Below are 17,144 nucleotides of genomic sequence, written 5' to 3'. Positions count from 1 at the left end.
TAATAAATTGTAGAACATAATGAATACCCTCTATCCGAACAGGCCTTGGAAGGCCCAACAGTACCGACTGGCCCCCGTGTCATCCTCTCAGCGCAGTGGATACGGAGGGCTATGTGGTCGGTACACTGCTCTCTTGGCCATTGTCAGTTTTCGTGACCAGAACTTCTCAGTTTGGCTCACAAGGGCAGAGTGCACCACGCTTGCCAATATCGCTCAGCAGACTGGACGGTCACCCATCCAACTGCTAGCCCAGCCCTGAAGCGCTTAACTTCGGTGATATGTCGGGAACAGGTGTTGCCACTGTGGCAAGGCCATTGGCCATAGTGAATACTGCTGTCTGAATAACCTGCCACAGTTAGACAAAGAATTAGCCTCAAATTACACACACCTTCTTCCAGTTTCACCAAAATCATTTCTGAGGCAGTACCAAAATATAATGCACGGTAATATTTCAGAGAAATTTATTACTATCCTTCATGTTTCATTTACATAAAGGGTACTCTGCTGAGAGAATCGTCCATGATCTCATCAATAAAGTGTTTGTGAAAATGAACTTAAAAAATTTTTCATTCACAAATGAAGTAATGAAATCCATCCACTCACATACAGTGCTCTGTCTGTATAGACATTCTGCAAGTGCCTACAAATATCTGTGATTATCTGGTTTTCTTCGAAAGAAACTCGATGTCGGCTCTTTGTTTGGAACGTACCCCCATTACAGACGTCATTTTGACAGTTATGTAGAGTGCTGCCACTTCAGACGTCATTTTTGACAGTTATGTAGAGTGCTGCCACCTATCGAAACTTCATGAAACTATAGGTGCTGAAGCAGGAATGAAACTATAGGTGCTGAAGCGGGGATATTTCACGATGTCCCACAACAATTTTCTCATTTTTTTCAACTGAAATTGGCTGAGGAAAAAAATGTTGCATCACTTATTAAATGTCCCTCACACATTAACATGTTGATGCAATCATTGCAGGCTACTTCACTTATGTAAAGTATACTAATAAGCTGTCACAACTAATACTAACCTCTTCATATCATTAATCATGGCACTTACTTAAAGGTTACATTTTTCTAGACTTTTCTGTGTGTGTGAAGACCACTGGTGGTAAAGATTATAAATTTTCTGCTGGAATACTAAAAGATTTATGACAATGATGGCAGCAGTTTACTCGCACAATAGAACATAAACTGCTTGTCAATTGCAAGGAAACAACAAATTTCCGCACTGAACTCTGTGTTACTATGTTACAGTGAAATTTCGATTTTGCATTCTCCGATTTTACATTTTTCGCAATTCTACGCCATAAATTCGTGGCCCCTGTGAAAAACCCATAAGATCTATACTAAACATTCCCTAATTTTACATTTCTTGATAGTAAGATTTATTCAATTCTGTGTTCCTACATGACCCCTCTCTTCACTTCATCCTGTTTTCTTCCTTTTGACATTTGATGTGACTGGATAAGTTATAAGTGGCACAAAAGACCCACAGTTCGTACCATGGGTAGCACGCACAAGTCACCGAAGAGGCATCAAATTGAAAGACTCACACCCGGCGAACAGTCTACCCGACGAGAGGCCCTAGCCACATCACCATGGGTAGTGGTGGAGTTAAGGGCCATTGTGGAGGGTGGGGGATATGTGAGAGAAGAAATAATGAATACCCTCGATCAGCATTGCCATCACAACTTCCAGTGTTTAGCTTCACCATGCAATGATGATGGATTGAGTACGTTTCACACTACTTTTTGCAGGAACTGACTTAATCATGACGTGGTGGCACTGTGAAGGCAACCAGGAATGAGGCTATCGATTTGTCGATCGCTATAGCATGAAGTTGATGTTTATGGATGCATTGGTGACAGGAGAATCTCGTTTGTAGCGAGAACTCTTTGAGTAAATATGTTATGTGGTTGTGCAATGTGCGAAATATTTGTGACAAGGAAAAATATGAATTTTATTGCTCATTGTTTCACTTCCAGCAATTTAAGCTGTCCTCTTAGGTCCCTGCCTGACAACACACTAGGAAATCACCACATGTTCAGAAATAAACAGTGAAGGATTTGTGACAAGGAACAGAATGAATTTTATTGCTGCTCATTTTACTCGCAGAAATGCGAGTTGTCCTCTTAGGTTTCTGCTTAAGGCACACTCGGAAATTGTCACACATTTGGAAATAAACAGACAAATATTTTTTCATCCTTCATTGTCTAATGAGACAGAAATGCAGATGCCGCAGCACTCATGTGCGGTCTGACATTATACTACTGAAAGAGAGGGTGCTCCATATGTGGACGAACTCTTTGAATTTGAAACTTGATTACAGCTCCCTGTTCCTGACAGACCAACATAGTTACATTACTTCCATGTTACCTACTATAATTTGTAGTCCACTAGTGGCAGAGGGTTGCAGCTTGCGTTTTTGAAGTGGGAAAGTGGACAGAATAATATGCATGACCTGTAATACCTCAACCAAGAGAACACACTAACAATTTGGAGGCATTACTTTTCAGCACACCCTCCTATAATTGATTTTCAGCAGTGGTTATGTGGTGAGGAGTGCAGTGTTAATAGACTCTTTGAAATGGGGACTCAAAACATGACACTTTAAAACTAGTACTTGGACTACTACTGTTCTTGATTTATCCATTAACATTGTTAGTAGCTCATTTTGTGTATCTAAAGCAGCAATATTTGTTAATGATTTGAGCATATTGCTGTGAGCTATAGCGCATGCAGTGTGGTGTAGTGGTTAGCATTGTTGGCTGGCGTGCTGTGAGTTGCCAAAGGCAATGATGCATGTAAACCGTATAACTATGCACCATCACCCCAAGCACAGCACCCCAAGCATGCATATCTGTAACTACAGGCTGGTTCATATAAACCTATCACAGCACTCACATGAGATATACCTGGCACACATGCGCAGTAGATGGTAATAACGTATGAAACAGAAATAGAACCGTCTGATCTCTTGTAAAGCGTTTGTTCTACCATGCGAAACACAAGGGGGACCATGTGACATATTGGAATGTCATTTATTGTAATTATTTATGTGAGCTCCAGGTTCCTCTTTAATAAGAAAGTGTCTTTTATCATTATTTATTAAGTAATTGTTATTCTATTATGTAGGTTATTACTGTTCTGAATTAGACTCAACAGTTAGTTTTATATTATGACACTTGGTTACACAGGCATATGTATATTTATATTTACATTTTGCACGTGGAGGACCCACTTGGTTTTGGAGCTTTTTCCCTGGCAGTGACAGTAAATCTTCGGATTAGGGCAGAACGACGACAAAAACGAAAAGCAAGATGTTGTTGAGTTCAACCCTGGCTGTAAAGAAGGAACAAAGGCAGGGGATTGTATTGCTTATTGAAAGAACTGAGGCCTGAAGATCTGCAAGAATTTTGGAACTTCGTGAGGATGGGCATGGCCTGTTTCAAGAAGCTGCTGTCTATGATAGAAGGTGGAATTAGCAAATGTGACACAGTCATGAGGCAGACTATGTCACCTTCTCAAAAGTAATAATTAAATCATATGTTCATATGTTTTGTGATCATACCAACTTAGATCACTGATAAAATAACAGTACATGCCCTGTTGTGTTGCAGGCTGGTTGTAACATTGTTTCTTGGCGACTGGGGAATCTTTTAAGAGTCTGGCTTTTAGCCACAGAATAGCTCAGCCCACCATTTTAAAAGTTGTTGTGGGTATATCCACTGCAATTTGCAACACTTCAAAGCACCAATACTTAAAGGTGCACTTGTGTTATTTTTCCAAGTTTGGAAAATGGAATGCAATGTGCATTGTGCTACTCAGAGTTTTGCGGTCATCGTCTGTCGCACTGGGCGAAACTGCATGGACTTTCTCGCCATCACTACCATTTTCTCTTTTTTAACATGCTGAAATAAAGCAAGAGACGCAATCAAATCAAACATGAACTTTCGTAAGCTAAGGCATTACAATACAAATTGAAAATCACCATATAATGTTACACGCATATCACTCAAAAAGAAACGATTGCCAGCATACCGTATTATGATACAGTGGGTCATATAGACACCTTTTCTCGCTGCATGCCTGATTTAAGATGCTCAACGCCTCTTTGCTCCATTTCATTTTTATAATACGAAGTAATCAAAAGAAAAAATGCTTTCACAAATAGCTGGTATAAAGGAAAGTCTACTGCAAAAACAAAAAATGTCTTTTTTTCTGTATTTATGTAAACCTACTTACTGAAAAAAATGCAAAAAATCCCTAACATTAAAACTGAAGTTAGTACTAGCCACCGAACAATAAGCAAAATAACAAGCAGAAAGCACTGAGGTAGCCCATTCTGCACATGGCGCGAGTTATTGCTACCTGGTGTGCATGCGCAGATTGACGGCAGTTTAGAACTACTGTCTATTCTGGCACGCGGATAATGTCTCTGCTAATTTTTGAAGTTTCACCCGGTCTACAGCTAGACGGCTGTTGCACTAGACCAGTACCGATTGCGGTGGATTGTTGTGCAATACTCACTCAATTAAGAAACAACCAACAGAAGTTATATGTTTAGTATTTATCATTTCTGGAAGGTTCTTGAAATACCTCATGTCCATAACATTAATATATTCTGGAGTATTCAAGTTCCTACAGAAACATTGCAAGGAAAGCAGGATTAGAAATTAATGAGAAGAAAACAGAGTACATGGTCATGAGCAGGGCACCCAATAATGGTAGTCCACTGACAGTTGATGTTCTCACATTTAAAAGAGTAGTCACCTTCATATATTCGGGAAGCATCATCAATGAACAGAAAAAATGGAAATTGAAATTAAAGCCAGGATAGTAGCAGGGAATAAAGCTCATTTTGGCCTACGAGATGTGTTATCCAGTATAGTTGTTTCCAGAAGCTTCAAACTTAGGCTACATCAGAGTGTAATTCTGCCAGTAGCTCTACATGGGTCAGAGAGCTTCACATTCAGAAAAGCAGATGAACAAAAATTACTAGTTTTTGAAAGGAAAATTTTTGGACCCAAGAGAGACCCAGAGACACAGGAATGGAGAATACTTCAAAACCAGGAACTGAAGGAGCTGTATCAGCAGGCTGATATTAGTCAAAGGATGAAGAGGAGGAGACTGATGTGGGCCAGACATCTAATTAGGCTGGAGGATGAACGACTACCTAAAGTGTCATTCTCTGAATCCATAGGGGGCAGAAGGAAGCGAGGAAGACCACGAACCAAATGGAACGATGACGTCAACGGGGACGCGGTGGCAATGGGCCTGATAAAGAAGAATGGACTACAAAAGCCAGGAACAGAGTACTGAAAGAGGAATGTAGAGAACATGTACAGTCTCCAAGGCCCAAGTGACAGTTAAGAAGAAGAAGAAGAAGAAGAAGAAGAAGAAGAAGAAGTAGTAGTAGTATTCAATGTCTGTATAAATCACTGGTGAACCTGTCTTCAGATTTGGACGTGATTGTGGTTTCAGTGCGACATTGTTTTGTGGAGATGCCGAGTGCTTCAGGACATCTACTTCACTGCGGCTCCAATTAGGCAACTTAACAGCCAATTCCTTCACAGGCAGAAACCAGGATACAAACAGTAGTTCATTCCAAAGGTCCATATATTCAGGAGGTAGATTGATATCAAAACAATAGTAAGTCAACTATAAATCAGACATTCTTCAGTGTTTTCTGGAGAAGTTGGTCAGGGTCCGACAAAATAGCTGTAAGGTTTAAACTGAACTGCCAAATGTAACACGTTGGATGACATCATGTGTTGTTCGGCAAGTATGTACTTTTGCTTTTGCGGCGCAGCCTAGAAGTGGTTTGAGAAGAGTGAAGAGAAGGTTAGTAACTAGGGAAAATTTGAGGCCGAACCAAAGAAAACATTTGGCGATGTACAGCAGTGAGTACACTTAGTGCAAGAACACCTGAAGAACAGTACCAAATACCATGGGGATCTACTCAGTAATACATAAAGAATGTTTTGGTCTTATGTCAAATCATGAAGCTGAATATTACAGAAGCTGACAAAATCTCACGTTTCATGAAAGTAATCACAGAAGACATGTACCACACTGTTCTGGTATATGCTGTCACAGAAAATTGAGGAAATGCAACAGGAAAGATTCAGACGAAAGAGGTATGACCAACTGCTGAATGTGTACCATGTGACACTTGTGGAAGATGATTATGAGCTCATCTCTCTCATTAACTAGGTAATAAGAGAAAAGATACAGCAATGTGGCAGCCACAAATGTTGGACCAAGGGCACAGAGATGGTAGCCACAACTGCTGACCCTCATACATCAATATGTAACAGAATAGTCAAAGAAGAGGTTTAGATTAGATTAGATTTACTTTCATTCCAATTGATCCGTAGTGAGGAGGTCCTCCAGGATGTGGAACATGTCAGAAAAACAACAATACATGACAAATATTTAAACTAAAACAAATAAGCTAATGTACCATTCCACAGGTCCGAAGTGGAATGATCGTCATTTTTTAATGAACACTAAGAGTCATTTTACAAATACTATTGCACTGAATTTAAAATAAAAAAGTTTTATATTTATTTATAAGGTAAGAAACATGTAATACAACTACTGTAATACTTATTTACAATGAACACATTACTGCACTGAAATGGTGCAGAAGTTAGATTATACTTACACACACACACACACACACACACACACACACACACACACACACACACAAATTTTCAGTGAACACATTACTGCACTGAAATTGTGCAGAAGTTATGTTGTACTTATATACAAATCAGTTGGTTTTCCTCAGAAATTCATCAATGGAGTAGAAGGAGTTGGCCACCAATAAATCCTTTAGGCTTCTCTTAAACTGAATTTCATTGGTTGTTAAGCTTTTTATGGCTGCTGGCAAGTTATTGAAAATGTGTGTTCCTGAATAATGCACACCTTTTTGTACAAGACTAAGTGACTTTAAATTCTTGTGAAGATTATTCTTATTTCTAGTATTGATTCCATGAATTGAGCTGTTGGTTTGAAAAAGTGATATATTTTTAATGACAAATTTCATTAAGGAATAAATATACTGGGAAACTGTAGTTAGTATCCCTAGTTCCCTAAACAGGCTTCTGCAGGATGTTCTTGAGTTCACACCACATATAATTCTTACTGCACGTTTTTGTGCCCGGAAAACTTTAGCTTGGCTTGATGAATTACCCCAGAAAATAATCCCATATGACATTATGGAATGAAAGTAAGCATAGTATGCCAGCTTTTTCATTTTTATATCCCCTATGTCTGACAAAATTCGCATTGCAAACAGAGATTTGTTAAGACGCTTCAGCAGTTCTGTGGTGTGCTCCTCCCAGTTGAATTTATTATCAAGCTGTAACCCCAAGAATTTAACACCGTCCACTTCTTCTATCTTCTTGTCATCATATGTTAGACATATACTCTTGGGACACCCCTTACAAGTTCTGAACTGCATGTAGTGTGTTTTTTCAAAGTTTAGTGACAAAGAATTGGCTAGGAACCAGTGATTAATGTCTACAAATATTTTATTGGCTGATCTTTCTAAGACTACACTTGATTTGCTATTTATTGCAATGTTTGTATCATCAGCAAACAAAACAAACTTGGCATCTGGTAATGTTACTGATGAAAGGTCATTGATATACACAAGAAAAAGTAAGGGCCCCAAAATGGAACCTTGTGGGACCCCACATGTAATTAGTTCCCAGTTGGATGATGCCTGATAGCTTGATACATGTCTCTTTCCTAATAACACCCTTTGTTTCCTGCCAGAGATATAAGATTTGAACCATTTTGCAGCATTACCTGTTACACTATAATATTCTAGTTTACTTAAAAGGATATTGTGATTTACACAGTCAAATGCCTTTGACAGATCACAAAATATACCAGTTGCCTGCAATTTTTTGTCTAATGAATTAAGTACATTTTCACTGTAAGTGTAGATAGCCTTCTCAATATCAGAACCTTTTAGAAATCCAAACTGTGACTTTGACAGTATGTTATTTGAGATAATCTGTAGCCCCATTCTCCACCACCAGTGAAATTCGTTGAGAAGAAAGGACACGGCCAACTCATATTTATGCCGCAACTATCAAGAGACAACCCGGCAGATACAACCAACTCCTCTGCCTAATATGATGCCCTATAGAATGACAGACATTTGGAGAAGATATAATGAACATATCGGTATGTTTTCATTGTGGACACCCCAGACACATTGTATATTACTGCAGAGAAAGAAGATAATTGTTCGATGACTATTATGCCACAAGATGTCACCCAACAAGAGTCTTATTAACACCAGTCAACTGCAGATGATTATAATCGACCTGTTGGAAAAAAAAATTGTGCCCCAGCATGCTGTAGTCATTACCAATCACCATATAGAGGTGCCAACTGCTTGCCTGGCTGCTGACTTGATATGAAAGCGATTGTGCGGGAAGTTTCAAATGATAAATATGTCCGTCTGATAGGAACGTGTATTGTGAGAATAACTATCTATGACAAAACACAGCCCCCCGAATTCATCATTTTGACAGACTATAGTCATAATGTTAATGTTGGACGGGACTTCATGTAGGCATCACAAGCACTTGCTGTGCAAGATCAGAGCTCCAGATTGATGAAGCCAACCGAACAAGCATGCATAACAAACTTGCCGTGGGTGGTTGTTTGCCATTGAAGGCATTGTTATCACATCATCAATGAGATGAGTCCCAGTTGTCAATGGTGATCTACATCTGCATCTCCATACATACTACCCAAGCCACCATATGGTGTGTGATAGAGGGTACCTTATATCAGTACTAGCCATTTCCTTTCCTGTTCCACTCGCATATTGAGCAAGGGATAAACAACTGTTTTATGCCTCAGTATGAGCCCTAAATCCTCATATATTCATGGCCCTTATGCAAAATGTGCATTGGCGGCAGTAGAATTGTCTTGCAATCAGCTTCAAATGCCAATTCTCCCAATTTGCTCAGTGGTATTCCACAAAAAGAACCTCATCTTCTCTTGAGGGACCCCACTTGAGTTCGTGAAGTGTGTGTGTACTACTCATGTGTTTATCAAACCTACCAGTAACAAATCTAGCAACTTGCCTCAAATTGCTTCAATGTCTTCCTGTAACCCAACCTGATGGGGATCTCAAACACTCTAACAGTACTCAGGAATGGTTTTCACTAGTGTTCTGTATGCAGTCTCCTTTATGGCTGAAACATACTTGGCAAAACTTCTCCCAAAAACGCAGCGTAAAGCCCCAGGTATTTAACTGACACGACATATATCAAGCAGTGCACTACTAATGCTGTATCCAAACATTATGGCTTTGTTTTTCCTACCCATCCGCATTAACTTATGTTTTTCTACATTTTGAGCTAATTGCCATTAATAGCACCAACTAGAAAATTTATCTAACTCGTCTTGTATCTTACAGCCATGCAGCAATGATACCTTCTCCTATACTACGGCATCATCAGCAAACAGCTGCAAATTGCTGCTCACCCTGTCATTAGGTAATTTATTTATATAGAGAATAAGAGTGGTCCTATCATACTGCCATGGAGCACTCCAAATGATACCCATGTCTCTGCTGAACACTCGGCATTGAGATCATTGTACTGGGTTCTATTACTTAAGGAGTCTTAGAGCCACTCGTGCATCTGTGAACCTTCTCCATATGCTCATACCTTCATTAACTCACTGCAGTGGATCACCGTGTCAAATGCTTTCTGGAAATCCTGGAATATGGAATTTGCCTGTTGCCTTCCATCCAGTGGTTTTCAGGATATCATTCATCATGTGAACAAAGGGCAAGCAGAGTTTTGCATGAGTAATGCTTTCTAAATCCATGCTGATTTGTGGACAGAAGCTCTTCTGTCTCAAGGAAATTTTTCATGTTCGAATTGAGAATATGTTCAAGAATTCTGCAGCAGACTGATGATGATAATATTGGTGTGTAATTCCACGGGTATGTTCTTTTACTCTTCTGGCATGCAGCAGTCACCTGTGCTTTTTTCCAGTCATGTAGCACTTGGCACTGGGTGAAAGATTGGCAGCAAATGTGAGCTTAGTAAGGGGCCATTGCAGAAAGTACTTTCTTAAAACCAAATTGGGATTCCATCCAGGCCTGGTGACTTACCTGTTTTCAGCTCTTTCAGTTACTTCTGTACACCAGGGATGCCCATTCCTATCTATTCCATATTGGAGCATGTGTGATGGTCAATGGTATGTTTGTACGTCCCTCTTGTGTGAATGATTTCTTAAATGCGAGATTTAAAACACCAGTTTTTCTTTTGCTCTCTACAACTGCCACACAAGACTGGTCAACGAGTGACTCGTTAGAAATATTCGACCTGCTTAGTGATTTTATGTAAGACTAGATTTTATCGGATTCTCAGCAAGATCTTTTTCTAAGTACTTGTTTTGTAAATAAAACTGCCTTTTCCGGCTAGTTACTTTATTTATCCCATACTCATTTCGCCTTCTCCTGTCCTAAGGCATCATCAGTGGGATCTATAACGATACAATTTTGTTAGTTTTAGATTGTTAAACAGTTCACTTCACGATTTTGTAAAAAAAGTAATTTCTTACGATTTGCTGATCTGCATTTCCTCACATCTGGTCTGGAGGTCACACTACCACTTTTATCACTGCCATAAAATCACATCTTTGTGTTCTCGCCTTCCACACACTGTTCACCATGTTTCTCGCTCTTTTTTTGTGGGGTGGACTATTGTTCTCTTGTTACTCAATACAACTATTTCGTCATACACTGTTTTTCACAACGTAAATATTGCGACTCCATTATGTGTTTCATCTTCTTTGGTATGTTTACCTATTTGTTGCCAACCTAACGAAGTATATGTTTGAGACTAACTTCTATTTATGTTGTTAATACCGTGTGTCTGAGAGAGAGAGAGAGAGAGAGAGAGAGAGAGAGAGGACAAGTTTTTTTTTTTTTTTTTTTTTTTTTTTTTTTTTTTTTTTTTTTTGGGGGGGGGGGGGGGGTACTAGCTGTTAGCGAGGGGTTGAAAACTTTGGCGACAGCTGATTTGACTTTTTGTTTCAATATTCTGTGGAGGGGTTCATGAGTGAGTGAGTGCAAAGATGATGAGTTCTATTATTATTATATTCGACAGTATTATTGTATTAATACTTTTTGCAAACTTTATTCTATTATTTTATCTATTAGTGTAAAAAATGAACTGCTTGGCATGAGTACTTGGCCATTCAACAGGATTTTCCCCTCTGCTTTGGTTTTCTGTATGTGGTAATTTTCTTGCGTGGTTAGGAGGTGGTTTTTATTGTTGATTCTAATTATTTCATGTCATCTTCTCTAGTTGTTGGTTTGTGGTCATTTTCTCTTAGGTGCTCTGCAAATGGGGAGTGGTTTGTCCCATGTTTCCAGGCTCTCTTGTGTTCTTTGTATCTGACATCAGATGTTCTTCCTGTTTGCCCTATGTATGTGCCTTCACAAGTGTTACACCGTAGCTGATATATACCTGCTTTCTGGTTTATGTCTCTGTTTTTTGTCAGTTTTGTCGTCGGTTTGCAGTTGGGTTTTGAAGCATATATTGTATTCAAACATTATGAATCACCTGGAAGGGAACGATCTATTGATACGTAATCAGCATGGTTTCAGAAAACATCGTTCTTGTGCAACGCAGCTAGCTCTTTATTCACACGAAGTAATGGCCGCTATCGACAGGGGATCTCAAGTTGATTCCATATTTCTCGATTTTGACACTGTTCCTCACAAGCGACTTATAATCAAGCTGCGAGCCTATGGGGTATTGTCTCGGTTGTGTGATTGGATTCGTGATTTCCTGTCAGGAAGGTCGCAGTTCGTAAGTAATAGACGGAAAATCATTGAGTAAAAATGAAGTGATATCAGGTGTTCACCAGGGAAGCGTCCTGGGACCTCTGCTGTTCCTGATCTATGTAAATGACCTGGGTGACAATCTGAGCAGTTCTCTTAGATTGTTCGCAGATGACGCTGTAATTTACCGTCTAGTAAGGTCACCCGAAGACCAGTATCAGTTGCAAAGTGATTTAGAAAAGACTGCTGTATGGTGTGGCAGATGGCAGTTGACGCTAAATAACGAAAAGTGTGAGGTGATCCACATGAGTTCCAAAAGAAATCCGTTGGAATTCGATTACTCGATAAATAGTACAATTCTCAAGGCTGTCAATTCAACTAAGTACCTGGGTGTTAAAATTACGAACAACCTCAGTTGGAAAGACCACATAGATAATATTGTGTGGAAGGCGAGCCAAAGGTTGCGTTTCATTGGCAGGACAGTTAGAAGATGCAACAAGTCCACTAAAGAGACAGCTTACACTACACTCGTTCGTCCTCTGTTAGAATATTGCTGCACGGTGTGGGATCCTTACCAGGTTGGATTGATGGAGGACATCGAAACGGTGCAAAAAAGAGCAGCTCGTTTTGTATTATCACGTAAAAGGGGAGAGTGTGTGGCAGATATGATGCGCGAGTTGGGATGGAAGTCATTTTCGTTGCGGCAAGATCTATTTACGAAATTTCAGTCACCAATTTTCTCTTCCGAAAGCGAAAATATTTTGTTGAGCCCAACCTACATAGGTAGGAATGATCATCAAAATAAAATAAGAGAAATCAGAGCTCGAACAGAAAGGTTTAGGTGTTCGTTTTTCCCGCGCGCTGTTCGGGAGTGGAATGGTAGGGAGATAGTATGATTGTGGTTTGATGAACCCTCTGCCAAGCACTTAAATGTGAATTGCAGAGTAATCATGTAGATGTAGATGTATTTTTTGTATAGAATTGTCTGTTGTGTATGCTATGTTTATTCCCTATCTTTTTAAAATGTTGGTGATTTTATGGGTGAGTTTGTGTTTGTATGTCAATGTGTACCAGCATGTGTTTTCTTTCATCTTTTTCTGATTATCCTGTGTAGTTGTTATGAGACTTCGTGTTTGTGTTTGGTTCTGTTGTGTTGTTGTCTGTGGTTCGGAGCTTTCTGCTTTTATTTGATTTTTAATTACCACATACAGAAAACCAAAGCAGACGGGAAAATACTGTTGAATGACCAAGTACACATGCCAAGCAATTCATTATTTACGCTAATAGATAAAATAATAGAATAACGTTGACAGAAAGTATTAATATAATAATACTGTCCAATACAATAATAATAGAACCCAACATCTTTACACTCACTCATCCATGAACCCCTCAACTTTTCAACCACTTTCTAACAGCTAGTAAGCCCCCGCCCCTTAAACCCACTTCGTTGGGTTGGCAACAAATAGTAAACATACCAAAGGAGATGAAAAACATACTGGAGTCGCAATATTTACATTGTGAAAAACAGTGTATGATGAAATAGTTGTATCGAGTGACAAAGGAACAATAGTCCACCCCACAAAAAAGAGCGAGAAACATGGTGAACAGTGTGTGGAAGTCGAGAACACAAAGATGTGATTAGATGGCAGTGATAAAAGTGGTAGTGTGACCTCCAGACCAGAAGTGAGGAAATGCAGATCAGCAAATCGTAAGTAACTGCTTCTTTTTTACAAAAAAATTGCGAAGTGAACTATTTAATAATCTAGAACTAACAAAACTGTATCGTTATAGATCCCACTGATGATGCCTTAGAACAGGAGAAGGTGAAACGTGTATGGGATAAATAAAGCAACTATCAGCAGGAAAAAGGCAGTTTTATTTACAAAACAAGTATTTATATGCTTACTGCAGAGGATGAACACACAAACAAACTTGTTCTTTTGCTAAGTTTTGATTGTGATAGTTTTTGTGTGCCTTATACTTCAATCTTTTTACAGACATACATATTTCTGCTAATTTTTGCTCTTCATGATTTATACGTTCTGTTTTCAGTTGATATTGCAAGTGAGTGTGCTTCCTCAGCATTTTCTGTATTTTGTGACTAAACCATGTGGTAGGTCTTTTCCATCTTTAGTCCACTTACTTGGCACATCCTTCTCCAGGGCACAATGTACAGTCCATTTAAACTTTGCCTGTAATTCATCTCTGCTTGTCATATGGGAAGTAAGTGAAGTCTCTTTATTTTTGGAGTAGGATGTTAACAACTACTTATCTGCTGTTTCTAGCAAAATACTCTCCTGACATTTGTAGTGGATTTATTAACTTTAGTAACCATTGTCGTTATATCATGATCACTAACCCTGTCTTTATACTGACACTGTCAATAAGGTCAGGCTTGTTTGAAGCTATAGGGTCTAAAATATTCCTGTTGCATGTGGGCTGTCTAACTGATTGCTCAAGACAATTTTTGGAAAAGTGTTCAAAAATACTTAACAAGACTGTCTATTTGTGTCTTTTGAAATGAGTCCATAAACATTTCATCCTATACTTGGTAAGTTAGTCATTTCCAATTGATATTGCATGATCTTCCTGTTTCTACACTGCTGTGCATAGATTTTCTTTGTGCGATTATAAAACTGTGATGACCGGATCAGGTGGCCGGTTAAAACACCCTAATATTGACTTGAATTCACCTAGACTTGTTACATGTGTCCGGATAACTTTTCAGTCAGGCCTCAGTACAAACAATATTTTTGTCAACTGCAATGAACAATGCTCCTCCTGTGGCATCTAATCTGTCTTTCCAATATACCATCCATGCCTCACTAAATATTTCAGACCTTTCTACTTCAGTATATGTGAAGCTCTTGTAGATTTCAAACGGCTGCTAGGCTTACCAAAGAAACCTACATGCCAGCGATAATCATAAGCATTGGCGTCAGTAAAGGAGAACTAAGGATGATAGCCATGAGCAACCCCAACTCATTCATAAAGGTAAGTGCTTTGGGACAGCAAACAAGTTCAGGAAAGGCAGCTTAGTGTTAACCAACGAAGTATTGTGCTCCATTACCACTAAAGGCAGTGCAGGAGAGGAAGCCACTATTGAATTGCCGATATGGTCTGGACTAACAGATGAACAGTGTAGGTGAGTGATAGCTGTTCTGCAACAATTTTCAGGTGCCTCCTAATCAGGAGGGGAGAAGAGAGAGACCAAGCAGCTCATGCCAAACACGGTATCAAAACTAGGGATCATTCACCAATTAGCCATGACTTGTGTATAGGGTGTCACCAGCAGCACAGCAGGTAACCCAGGAGGAAGTGGAGAAGGTGCCGCAAGTTAATAACATTGAACCTTCAGAAAGTCCTTAATGCTCTCCTGTGGCCTTTGTGAAGGACAGCACATGGTGCTTCTGTGTCGACTTCCAAAGACTGAATAAAATTACAGGGAAAGATGCTTATCCACTGTCTGGTGTTGACATCCTACACCGCTTGAAAAGAGCAAAGTATTTCTCAACTATGGACATGAAGACAGACTACTGCCAAAATGAGGTTGATGTTGACAAGGAAAAGATTTTCATAACTCTTGACAGTCTCTGACTTTAAAGTTATGCCATTTGGACTGTGTAATGCTTCAGCCACCTATGAATCTATGGTGGGCAACCTGCTTAAAATCCCCACCCCCCACCCAATCCCCCTCAGTCCCATATTGCTGTATGTCTACATTCTTATAAGAAAGAGACATTATTGCATGAAAAAGGACTGATCATTATAACTGAAAAATTGTCATTTTTCCGAAGTATCAGGTTCTGTATTTTGTTCTGTTAGTCAGCTTCCATGCTATGCTGGGAAGAAATTGCAACTACATACATCACTTTTCACATCCTTGTGATAACAATCTTCTGTTATTTACACAGCCTCCATCATATATTTGTTAGATCTTATTGATCTTATTACACTCCTTATCATGTTACATTGTTTCATAAGTCTTAATATGTGACAATCATGTTGTAAAGACTGCCCTTTGATCTGACACCATCAAGTATGATATACTTCAGCCCCATCTGTAATAAATGTGTGTTATTTGTATTATGTGAATAGAGAAACATGACAGAGAACACATGCAACCTGTCATTGGTGGTATCTTAAACTATAAGCTTTGTTTGTTACTTCCAGCCTAATAATTGACTCTCAAGTTTTGTTTTACATGACGTCCACGAAACTAACAGTCAGAGTAATGGCCATAGGGACAATACCTACACTGACAACATCCAATATCCAGTAGTTGTATTTTATTGTTTGTCAAGTGCTGTATATTGTGTAAATAAATGAAGAACAATTATTTTATCATCAATGGATTAATTTCAGTGAGTAGTCGCTGTTTTCTACTCTTTCTTCTCAGCCTAAATACCCATTAGCTCTGTCCTTGTTCATCTCCATACCTTCCAACTTCCTTCTTTTATTATTTGAGAGTTCAGCTATGTATTTTAAAAATTGCTTGTTATTTTTTTCTGGCACATCAGTGTGATTTTCTTTTTTCTGGTGTTCATGTATTAGTGCCAAACATTCACAAGAGCCTTTTTTTTCCCAGGGTGAACGAAAATCTCCAAAACTTGCAGAAACCACTCCAGGCCAAGACCTATTGGAATGGTGCAAAGAGGTAACCCAAGATTATCCTGGAGTGAAAGTGACCAATCTAACAACATCTTGGAGGAATGGCATGGCCTTCTGTGCTGTTATACATCATTTCCGTCCAGATCTTATGTTAGTCCAGATTATTGTAATTTTTTGTTTAATTTTATATATATGGTGAATGAATGACTATCAAGCACTCTTTTGGGATCCCATGTAATTTCACTTAAGTTCTTTGTCTCTTAATATTATGAAATTATATTTTTACGATTTGACTGAAATATTCCCACTCACTTTAGCTAGCTATTTAAAAATGTTATAAGGTAAAGTTCAGTGATGGGTTAAAACTACATGCTGGGCTATCTTAACACCACATACATTGGTCTCTCCTAATAAATGAATTTTCAGCTGTCATCTAGATTGTGGTCCAGTGAGATACTCAAAGCTTGAACCTTGTGCTGCTTACTTCCTGCCATGGTAGGAAGCATGTGAGTGAGTAATACCGATGGCTTAGTTAGATGGCTGACTGTGAGGAGTATCTTTGTCTTGGCACAGTACGAAGTTTGTGTTTGTCATTCACTTGAGTTAGATTCAAGATGCAGTTCATTATGCATTTTGTGAATTGGTGAAAGTTATTATACAGGTTCAACAAGACTGAAACAA

The 17,144-nt window shown here is 39.0% G+C and overlaps 1 protein-coding gene across 2 annotated transcripts in view; it reads left to right on the top strand.

Annotated features, from left to right (window-relative positions):
* LOC126483731 (EH domain-binding protein 1) overlaps positions 1-17,144 on the top strand; it is a 220,675-nt gene that overhangs the window by 79,523 nt on the left and 124,008 nt on the right. For both annotated transcript variants that reach the window (XM_050106839.1, XM_050106838.1), the window contains exon 8: positions 16,441-16,613. In XM_050106839.1, coding sequence (XP_049962796.1) covers positions 16,441-16,613 — 173 coding nt within the window. The remainder of the gene's footprint in view (positions 1-16,440; positions 16,614-17,144) is intronic.

The sequence above is a fragment of the Schistocerca serialis genome, chromosome 6 (genome assembly GCF_023864345.2).
Source record: "Schistocerca serialis cubense isolate TAMUIC-IGC-003099 chromosome 6, iqSchSeri2.2, whole genome shotgun sequence".
Classification (NCBI taxonomy): domain Eukaryota; kingdom Metazoa; phylum Arthropoda; class Insecta; order Orthoptera; family Acrididae; genus Schistocerca; species Schistocerca serialis.
The sequence above is the reverse complement of the archived record's forward strand: the minus strand, read 5'-3'. Positions and strand labels throughout refer to the sequence as shown.